Source organism: Physcomitrium patens, chromosome 17 (genome assembly GCF_059467195.1).
Source record: "Physcomitrium patens ecotype Gransden chromosome 17, ASM5946719v1, whole genome shotgun sequence".
Lineage (NCBI taxonomy): Eukaryota > Viridiplantae > Streptophyta > Bryopsida > Funariales > Funariaceae > Physcomitrium > Physcomitrium patens.
The window spans coordinates 11,273,535-11,284,240 of NC_143426.1; the positions used below are offsets into that span (position 1 = coordinate 11,273,535).

General features: G+C 32.3%; 1 protein-coding gene across 3 annotated transcripts; it reads left to right on the forward strand.

Annotated features, from left to right (window-relative positions):
- Window positions 1-418: 418 nt before the first annotated feature.
- On the forward strand, window positions 419-4,899 carry LOC112294888 (protein MALE DISCOVERER 1). 3 transcript variants are annotated; one of them, XM_024545865.3, is made up of 5 exons: window positions 425-558; window positions 695-1,461; window positions 1,605-1,981; window positions 2,334-2,442; window positions 2,782-4,899. In XM_024545865.3, the coding sequence occupies exon 5, from the start codon at window positions 2,813-2,815 to the stop codon at window positions 4,202-4,204; it is 1,392 nt and encodes a 463-aa protein (XP_024401633.1). In that variant the 5' UTR covers window positions 425-558; window positions 695-1,461; window positions 1,605-1,981; window positions 2,334-2,442; window positions 2,782-2,812; the 3' UTR covers window positions 4,205-4,899. The 3 variants fall into 3 exon arrangements, with proteins under 3 accessions (XP_024401632.1, XP_024401633.1, XP_024401635.1); XM_024545867.3 differs by having other exon boundaries at window positions 695-1,283; XM_024545864.3 differs by having other exon boundaries at window positions 419-558; window positions 698-1,981.
- The last annotated feature ends 5,807 nt before the right edge of the window (window positions 4,900-10,706 follow it).

Below are 10,706 nucleotides of genomic sequence, written 5' to 3' on the forward strand. Positions count from 1 at the left end.
CTAATATCAACAACCCTTGTTTCGACCTACAACATGTGTACCATTTATTTCCATCACATAGCTGTTCTAGAACATTCCCAAATCCTTTCATGTTTGAAGGCGACCACCATAAAAATAGACAACGAAACGCAAGACACAAAAGTCAAAACTGGAAGGGCACTTTAAAAACAAGCCACGCGATGCAATTTGTCGGACGAGGAATGAAAATCGAGCGCATCGCTGTGCCCAGTGCCACACAAAAGTCAAAAGGCGTTGAGCTACTTTAAAGTAGGCGACTCCAGTCAGTTGTCGGACGAGGGAGCTGGGAGCAACGGCAGCCATGCATGGGCGAGTATATTCGGAGCCGCATGACCAAGGCTCCGATCCCCACGGCAACCTTATCATCCCACCACACAACGATTCTACATTCCTGCGCAATTTGCAGTTTCATACAACGCCAGAAACGAGTCGAGATCAGCGGCAGGAAGATCGCGATGTGGTGTCGATGTCGGCTCATGTTCAGTTGCGCTTGTCTGGTGGACGTTTGTCTGTTCATCGGGTTGAATCAGAGTCCTGAAGGTGTGGCTAACAAAGTCCTTTTTATTTTTTATTTTAATTCCATTTTGGCTAGTCAACCCGTCATTTCAGTGGGCTAAATATGACAAAATCGTTTCTGGCGAGTATATTGGCAGCTCACCATCCTCAGGCTGTGCAGCAGCCTTCGCAGGAAAATGTCTCTTGCAGATTCTCGATTGGATGGATCGCTTCTGCCAGACAGGCAGTCCATCTTTCTCCTCCGAACGGGAAAATCCCCCTCAACAGATCTATCCGTGCAGTAAGTAAAAGGCACCTGGTCTGCAGTCAGGCGTCACGAATCTCTTCGATCTTCCTCGCAGAAGTTAACTTCTCTCGTAAAACTGCCATTTCGAGGGCCATGAGTTTCGGCGTAAGACTGCTAGGGTTGGCCAACTTTGTTGTCGGGAGGCTCTGGATTGTTCCTAAGGGTCAAGTCGTTTCATCGTTCAGCGTGGTTTTCGTCGACAGTCTTTTCAAAGCATTTCGTAATGCAGTCGGGTCGTCTTTGGTGACCTCATCAGCATCGGCGGCATTATTGTGGCAGCCGGTTTGTGGGGCGGAGATGATGATGAAGGTGGTAATGATGGCGGAAAGATGAAGATGAAGGAGTTGGTTCAGTGATGATTCCGCTCTCATTTTGCGCGTTCATTCGACCTTCCCTCTCACGGCTTTGTCTGTTGGTTGGTGATCTTCAAAGTGGGGCAACTTGATGACATATTGCAATTAAGGTGTGGAGAGTGGGTGGCTGAGTGGGTGGTCATTGTTGGTGGGACGCGTATGTGGGCGTGCTGATTGAGGTGGCGGAGTGGATTGGGGAATGGTTGGTTCTTGCGGTTGCTCTGATTCCTTCCCCGCAGTGATTGTTTTAGGGGACATGACCGGAGCGTAGGGACGGACCGTGGCAGGGTATACTGGCATAACTCATTGAGATCAATATGTGTAGGGTATGAGTGGGTTTTTGCTCCATTATTGATACTTTCGACAAATTTGCTCGACATTACTCAGGGCTGACGAGGTGTAGGTGCGTGTGGATTTGGATTCTATCGCAGTCAGCATATGGGAGCTTCTTCAATAGATGATGCTTGTGGATCTTGTGCATGGTCGAAAGGGAGACCTGGAAAGAACGAGAAGATTAGTCCGCAAGCGAAGGGCTGTTAGGAGGTGACATCATTGACAGGTTTCAGGGTTGAACGTTACTTTTGAGCGATAACTTTGGTGATTGTTGCTGTTGGCCATCCTTGAGCTCTCATCAGAGACACCGCTTCGTGACTAGACCAAGTCAGCTTTCATTGCCAGGTGCCGACCGATTATAGAATTTGCACACCCGATGATGTAGGTGCACCTTGACAGAATTGTTTCTGTACAACCGTGATCCAGGAAGTGCTCTGATTGAGCTAGCCCATGGAGTCTGTCAACATTCCAACAGGTACATCTTTGCCATTCATTCGACATCGTTGCTTCGTTCTATTTCCACACTGGATCTTCCTCCCATCGCGGGCCAAGCATCTCACCTTACGGTCGTTGTCACCATACTCCGCAAGAAATGTTCACATCATGAGAATTCAAGACAGTATAATTTCATGGCCTTATTTGACGCAAGGTGCTCAATGAGAGTTTATAATCGTAATAGTTTAGCTGAAACAAACGAATGGGAACAATCTAGTGGATGGTGTTTGAGGTGATATGGGAATTTCCGCTCTAAGGTCCACAAGCATCCTAGAGCGTGTTGTTCGAGAGAGGACTTGATTTTTTAAATGCTTTTTGTATTTGATCTGCAGCTGAAGATGGTACTGTGCGACCATGGCTTAGGAAGTTTCGCACTGACAACCATCAACGACTGAATGGACTCAATCTAGACTTCAACGGATATACGCAATTCCCGAATATGTGAGTCATGAAGCAATTTTTAACACTGACATGTGCACTTGCATCGAAACTTGTTCATGCTCTTAATTTGAGTGTTTGTGGATTTTTCGTCCTTGCTGATACTCTTCATCATGTCCTGATTTCGCCAAGAATCATTTATACACATAACCGTGCAGTCAGATTTAGTTATGTCAAGTTATCTAGACCTTACATCTTATCCATCTAGTTAATCAGAAGAATTCGAGAGATTTGGATGCTGCGGCAGCTTGAAATTCGTTTGTTATCAAGTAGCAGTAACTGCTTGAATTTGACACATGTTCCTGCTTTGAGTTTTTATTTTTATTTTTATTTTTTTTGTAGAACTTTGTGATTGACTTCGGTCGAGGATTGCATGAAGCATCGAAACATCATCCTGAATGGATCAAGAAGGTTGTATTTAACAAGGATCGTACGCACTTTGGAGAAGACCCTCACCGGCATAATGTTCTTGGCGAAGAGCAGATTGCTGTGGCTAGTTATAGGACTATTTTTTCTAGCTTCGGTGTTGGGCTTACCGGCACCTGTTGTGGCCGCTCGACTGTTGGCGGATGCTCCTACCATTGTGCAGGATCCCAATGAAGGAGATGTAGAGTCGTCGAAGTCGTCTGCCTTCAATCGTGTAGGGATTTACGTAGTGGGATTTGGATGTGCGGTGTTATTAATTGCGACCATCTCGGTGGTTGCGGTCTTATATTTGCGTCACAAGAGGAAAATGACAACGGTGAGTCCGTGGAGGCAAGGCATGAGTGGTCAGCTTCAGAGAGAGCCTGAAATCATCGTGCCATTGTTGGAGAGGGAAGCCTTGGAGGTCGCATGCGAGGACTTCAGCAATATTATCGGGTCTTCTCCTGATTGTGTTGTCTACAAAGGAACGCTTCCTGACGGAACCGAGATTGCTGCCACAAGCATACAGATGTCAGCTGCAAATTGGCCTCCTCACTATGAGTTGTCGTTTCGGAAGAAAGTCAAAGCGCTAGCAAGAATGAAGCACCCTCATTTAGTCAACTTCATCGGGTACTGTACAAAAGACGATCCCTGGACGCGTATCTTCGTCTTCGAGTATGCTAGCAACGGATCTCTCTACGACCACCTGCACAACAAGGAAAGCGAGCATTTGGGCTGGACCGCACGGATGCGCCTTGTGGTTGGCGCTGCGATTGGGTTGAAATACATGCATCATGAGCTTGTGCCGCCTGTACACCACTCGAACTTCAGTGCGGAGTCCGTCCTCTTGACCGACGATTACGCTGCCAAAGTCTCAACTTTCGGAGTGACGGGGGTGCCGATGATGAGAAACGATTCACAGAAATCCAGTTGGTTTGCGGGGAAGACGTCTGGGCATGAGAATGGTGCATCCATAGACCATCTCGACCCTGACTTCGAAAACGACATCTACAGCTTCGGTGTTTTCTTGCTGGAGGTCATCACAGGCCGGCCGCCGGAGAGTGAGGGTGCACCACCTCTTGTTGAGTGGGCGAGGGAGTATCTGAGCGACCCCAAGATGATGTGGTACATGGTTGATCCAACTTTGAAACCTTACAACCACGATGAGCTCGTTGCGGTTTGCAAGGTTGCCTCGATGTGTCTCTCGACGGAGTCGCCGAGGCCATCCCTCCTTCGCATTTGCGACATGCTTACAGATAATCTGAAGCTCAGTCCTGACGTTGTGGCTGCGAAGTCACCTGCCGCATTGTGGGCTCAGCTTGAGCTTCATGATGACAGCTCTTCAGAGGTATCAACTTGAGAACCGATTCTAAGATTACAACAGAGTGGTCTCGTTTGCCTTGTAGGATATGGGGTGTTCTGCCAATTATCAGAATGCGTCGAGTCTTCGCAGTCTTTTCCGCAATACATTCTATCGAATAGGTACCATATGGTATTTTTTTTTTTTTTTTTTTTTTTTTGAGTAGATTGCAGGACAACATAGGAAGGGGATAATGAAAGAAGACCGAAATGAAGTGCGTTTTCTTCTAATCTCCCCTCATCAGTTCCTGATGTATCATAGACTGTTCCAGTTTCACGGCAGTTTCGTCGAGTCAAGAAAATACACCAGGTTTGAATCATTTGTAGTACCATATCTAGCCATGATTGTGCGTACAGAGAAGTGGGGCCGTCTCGACGCAAATGCTTTGTCGTGGGCGACCACTCATCGTCTCGAAGACTGTACACTCCATGGTTTCTGGCATCAGTCTTAACAGTGTTTAGGTGTTCATGCACGGCCATGCATTTGTTTTATACAGTCACCCAAGCAAACACAAAACATTTCGCTACCAAGTGAAGGAAGCGCAACTTCGCAAAGGAAGTGTAAATGTGTGTGCGCCTCAACATGTACATATAAACGTATGTATACATATATATATGGTCTGGTAGCTAATCATTGTGGGTAAATGTATTCCATTTGTATTTTAGAACTTGAAATTCAACATTTTTTTGCTTCAATGTGGACACATGTTTTGTGGACATTTTGTTTATTGAAAATCTGAGTCAATAGACGTACAGGAAGTAGGTAAAATCATTATCAACAAATGTGGCAATTACTAATGTAGGTATGCAAGTAAGCATACTATGAAATAGTGACTATTCTTATGTGAATTCTCAAGCGTTTATAAGTATGGAAAATTTAAAAGAAGGGACATCACCAAGTACAACTTTTTATTCAACTCCAATCTCTCAATCATCCAACCTAAGCATCTTAGGATTAGGTTTTCAAATACTTTATCCAATGGTTTTTCTCTTTTTTGGATTTTATCATTTTTTGAACAACAAGATCCTATATTGAACAACTTGGATGTGTTTTTGGAAAAAAATATTAATCTATGTATGGAGAATATAATACAACATATGTAATAACCAACTAAATTTGTATTTCACAGCAAAGATATGAATTTGTGTTAACATATGTATCACAAATTTGATAATTAGCAACCTATGTTAAGTGGGACAATAATGCCCTCATCTATCAATTTCTTTACAAGTTATAACATAATGTGAAGAAATTATTGCTCAACTTGTTTGATCCTCAAACTTTGAGGTAAGCTATTGATTTTGCCAACAAATGCAACAACCTACTTTTAAAACTTTGATAAAAAATGTGTATATTAGCACTTCAATGCTTTTATATTTTTGTTACAAATATTTCTATCAATCAAAATATTCAATCAAACATAGAAGACATACAAATTGATGTTGTATATATTAAATGCTTCACAATATTAAAAAAAAAATCAATCAATAAGAAATTCCTTGTCTACATTATTCAGAATTAAAATATACTCTACAATATTATTATAAGGAGTTGCAAAATCAAAAGACCTAGGAAATAATTTGAAAATAAAATATATAGAAAAACAAGTTTAGACTATATATCAAGATAGAGACTATATATTTTATCTATTCTATTTGAGGATATCTTATAGTTTTGAATTTTTTTAACTTTATCTAAAAAATAAAAATAAAGAAAAATAAAAATAAAATATTATGTTTAAAACAATTAATATTTTATTTGTGGAAGCTAAAACATTTATACAAGTTGCAAAAGAAAGAAATATATATTTTTATTTATTTATGTAGGATTGAATCTTTATTTAGGTAGAAGTTGGAAAAGAATCTCAAAGCAATATTAGAAATATTAAGATATACTAATTTACAACTTGTTGCAACATCAATTTTTTGTTTTAAAGAAATATATTAATAAAAATCCTCCAAAGAGTTTTATTTAACATCCAAAGTTTCTTACAAGTGCACCAATTCTCTTTGTAAAGAAAAATGATAGACCCTTGTATACATCTGGAGAGTACTTTAGACTCAAAAAATTGACCATCAATGATTTTTATCTTTTTTTTTTATCTTTTTTTTTTTTTTTTTTTTTTTTGATATTGAGAATATAATTTTAAGAATTTTAAGAATTTTTTAATTTTAAGAATATAAAGAAGTATGAAAAGCATCTTTGACCTTTACAATAATCACTTAAACATATTAGACTATATATCAAGATAGAGACTATATATTTCACATGATTCAAATAAAAATTTTAGGATATTTTATGCTAAATGATGTTTTTTGAATGAATATTAAGAAGGTATGAACTACTATGGATTTGACAACTCCAAGAAAAATATATGATGTTTAGTGTTTTTGAGATTTACAAACTATCATCAAATATTTATTGATAATCTTTTTCAAGTTTTTGCTCTATTTACATAATAAATTTTCAAAGGTAAGTATGAACAAAGTTAAGATAATAATACAAAAATTTAAGGTTTAAAAATTAATTTTTATTTTAGCTCATATTATGAATTATCTAATCTTTTTTAAGTCATAATTTTCATATATATATATATATATATATATATATAAACTAGATACATTTCTATTGCAAACAGATGCAAATAATAAATTTAATTTAATTTTTATATTAAAAAATTATAATTATTAAAATTAACTATGAGATGTATGACCAAAAAATCCTTGCTATTATTGATTCAATCTAAGAATTACAATATTATATTGAAGGTACTTTTTATATGGCAAAAAATTATCTCAATGACAAGGATCTTTAGTATTTCATGTCAATACATGTCTTAAATTATCACAAAGCTTGTCAAAGCATGTTTTTATCACAACTTGTATTTAAATTTACATGTTGTCTTGAAAAATAACAAGTCTTAATAGATGCTTTGTTTAGATGTTATCTTGTATAATTAGAAGAATATGTTTCATATAACCAACAAAAAATAGTTTCATTAAAATTGAAGCAATTACATTATTGAGCTACTAAATCAACAATTCTACTTTTTATAATAAAATTTGTTCAAGTACATTAACAAACATTTTTTTTTTTTTTTTTTTTTTTTTTTTTTTTTTCTTATGTTGAAAATAACGTGTACAATGATTCTACCAAATATAGATTCAAAAACAACATTCTTTATTATAAATGATATTTATATATTCCAAAAGATTAAACATAATTATGTGAACTTATGAATTTTTGGCAATAAGATATTTTTAATGTAACAAAGCTTTTGAGCTTATTTTAAGTAATTTTTGGTCGTATCAAATGAAAAAGAAGTTACTAAATCATTTTTTAAAAAATCTAATGACACTTATCCTTGAGCAAAGACTCCATGTCATTGATCCAATGAACTTTAATCTCTAACTATTTTGAAGAAAATTTATAGAACTTTAATAGAACTTCAAAAATTCATAGAACTTCTTTTTAATATAAAAAATTAATAACGAATAAATTTATTTTAATAATAAAAATTTAGAATTTTTAAAATAAATTACTTGAGCCATTTTAATTTAGACAATATTATTGTATTATAAACCATGTTATTTAAGAATGCACTCGAATCTTGATTGTAAAAGATAAAGTTGTATTTTGTAATTTATCAAAAATCCTAATAAATCTTCATGAAATCCTAAATAGACCTAATTGAATCCTATCAATCCTAATCAAATCCTACAAAAATCTTAGTCAAATCTTAAATAATCCTAGCTAATCTTAGAGATATTATAATTAAAATTTAATAATATTCTAACCAAATCTTAATCAAATCTTAATTCAATCTTAAATAAATCTTAATAAAAATATAAAAAATGCTAATCAAAATCTAAAATTATTCTTATAAAATCTTAACCAAACTTAATCAAATCCTAAAAAAATCTTAATCAAATTCTTATTCAACCTTGATTACATCTTAATTAATCCTTTAATAAATTAAAAATAAAATAATTTAAAAACTATTAATTTATTTTAATATAGATTCTACAAATCTATTAGTATTTTAGTTGAAATTTAATTCAAGAAATTTGAAGCAACATAATCTTTTAATTGAATAAAAATGCACATAATTTGCTTGAGTATCAACTAACCTCTATTTCCAACTTTGATGTTGAGTTTCCAATGCTAATATATCTTTTTATTGATTTTTCACTTGTTTTTAAATTTTTCTAAAATTTTGAATATTAACTCAACTACAAACTTACAAAAATTCACTGTAATCTAATATGTAAATTGCTAAAAGTTTAGAAAACTCTCACTAGCCTTCAAACTCCAATTCTTAAAATCACAATCTACTTGAATTTTAATATCTTTTAATCTAATTGTCTAATTAAGCCCAAATTCAAAATATACATATAACACAATTATATTCACTAATTTATATGTTTTGAATTTTAGATCTTCTAAAAAACTCACAAATTTTATTAATTTATCTTATTTTTACTTTTTTATAGTCATAGAAGTAAATTAAATTTCTTTCAACAAAAGAATTACATAAATATTATTATTATATTTTTTACTTATCATTTCTAAATTAATTTTTAATCTTTTTTATACTAAATTTAAAATTGACATTTTCTATAATATTAGTCATCTTTTTTTTATTCACCTAATAATTGTGTTAAAATATAAAAATTTTAGAATTATAATAAAGATTTTGAAGTAAGTCATACTATTATTTAAAAAAATGGAAAAATTCAACGTATTTAATATCAAAATCTTAAAAAAACTTTTAATTTTGAGTAATATTATACTTTATGAAATTAAAAATATGTTATTTAAAAGTAGTTTTAAAGGCTTTGACATTAATCAAATAATTGAATGGTCTTTGTATCTTGGTATGAAATCTTATCAATGATTAAAGAAACTTATTAAAAACACTTGCAAAGTAAAAAAAATTTAATGCTAAAAGTATTTAATGGATCTTAGATTTCATCAATTTATAAATTGATTTGACTACTCTATGAGGGAGTTATTTTTAAAAATAAAGAATAACGTAATACACATGCATTTTTACTTAAGTAAATAGAAGTAGATAGAAATAAGTAGAAGTATATTAATTTCATTATAATATCTTTAAGTAATATCATAGATACTTCTTACATGCAATTTTGACATAAAAGTATTACAAGGTGTTGTTCATGTTGGATACATATCTTCTCAAGTTTGCCACAAGTTACACATATTGGCATATTGTATTATAAGTTGGTCAATTTTTTTATATGTTGGCTACTTATATCACCAACCACATGATCTTTAAGAAGATATTATATAGTATTTTTAGTAGTTGGTATATATAGTAACAAAAATGAGGCCATTATCTCTAGATCAGAAAATTTTGAGTCCTATATATATGCCTTATATTCAATTATTAACAAAAAAAATCAGTTTAAATATTAAAATTATAAAAATAAAATATGGTATTTTTGGCTAAAAAATTAGGAACTAATACATTAAATTTGTAATTTTTTTAATAATAATAATAAATTAAAATAATATATTAAAACTATTTATGAGATTAAAATTGGCATATAAAGTAAAAACCTAAATTGATACAACTTTAAGTTTAAAATAATCCTTTAAATTTGATTTTATTGACTATAAAAGTTAAAAAGTGCTTCATTAATTTATTTATTTAAAAAGAAAATTACATAGAAAGATAAAATAAAAAATATTAAGCATTCTTGTAAAATAAGATAACATAACATACATCAATCTTATTTTAAAAAAATATAATATTATTAAAATATAAATCTAAAAATACTATTACTCTATAAAATATTTTATTAAAATTTATTATAATTAAATTAGTTACAAATCCTCATAACATATGTTAAGACTATCAATGTATTTTAATTATTTAAAATTTTTAAACTAGGGATTTAAATTCTTTGAATAAATAAATTTTAATATTCAAGACTCTATTTGATTATAAAAGTATTTATTAGAAATTTTATGGATTTATAAATTAGAAGAATATTTTTTTAAAAAATTCATAAAAATAAAATCTTAAAAAATCTTGGATATAATTATTTTAATTAATATAATATATTTTTATAATGGTAATAATTATCTTTTTATTTATTAAAATCAATATCTAAATAAAATTTCTATATAAATATATTAATCATTCAAAACCTATAAATGTGTCGTAGATATACATATTTATCTTTACTTAAGGAATTATATAGAATTAAGTAGAAATAGATAATTTGATAATATCTTGTAAAGTAGCTTTGTAGAAGCTTTATTTATTTGGATTTGATTATATACATATTTTTACATAATTGATAGGTTGAAAACTTAGCCAACAAGTTCATCAAGTGTAGCACATGTTAATGACTTGTGGTACAAGTTAGCCATACAATTATCAAGGATATGAATTTCAAAAAAATAAATCTCAATATACTATTATGTCACTTAAAATTCATCTATTTTTATTTATTTCTATTTAATCATATAG

What these genes read in the sequence shown, in the direction of transcription:
- LOC112294888 (XM_024545864.3), top strand. Translation starts at nt 2,813, where the DNA reads ATGAAGCATCGAAACATCATCCTGAATGGATCAAGAAGGTTGTATTTA.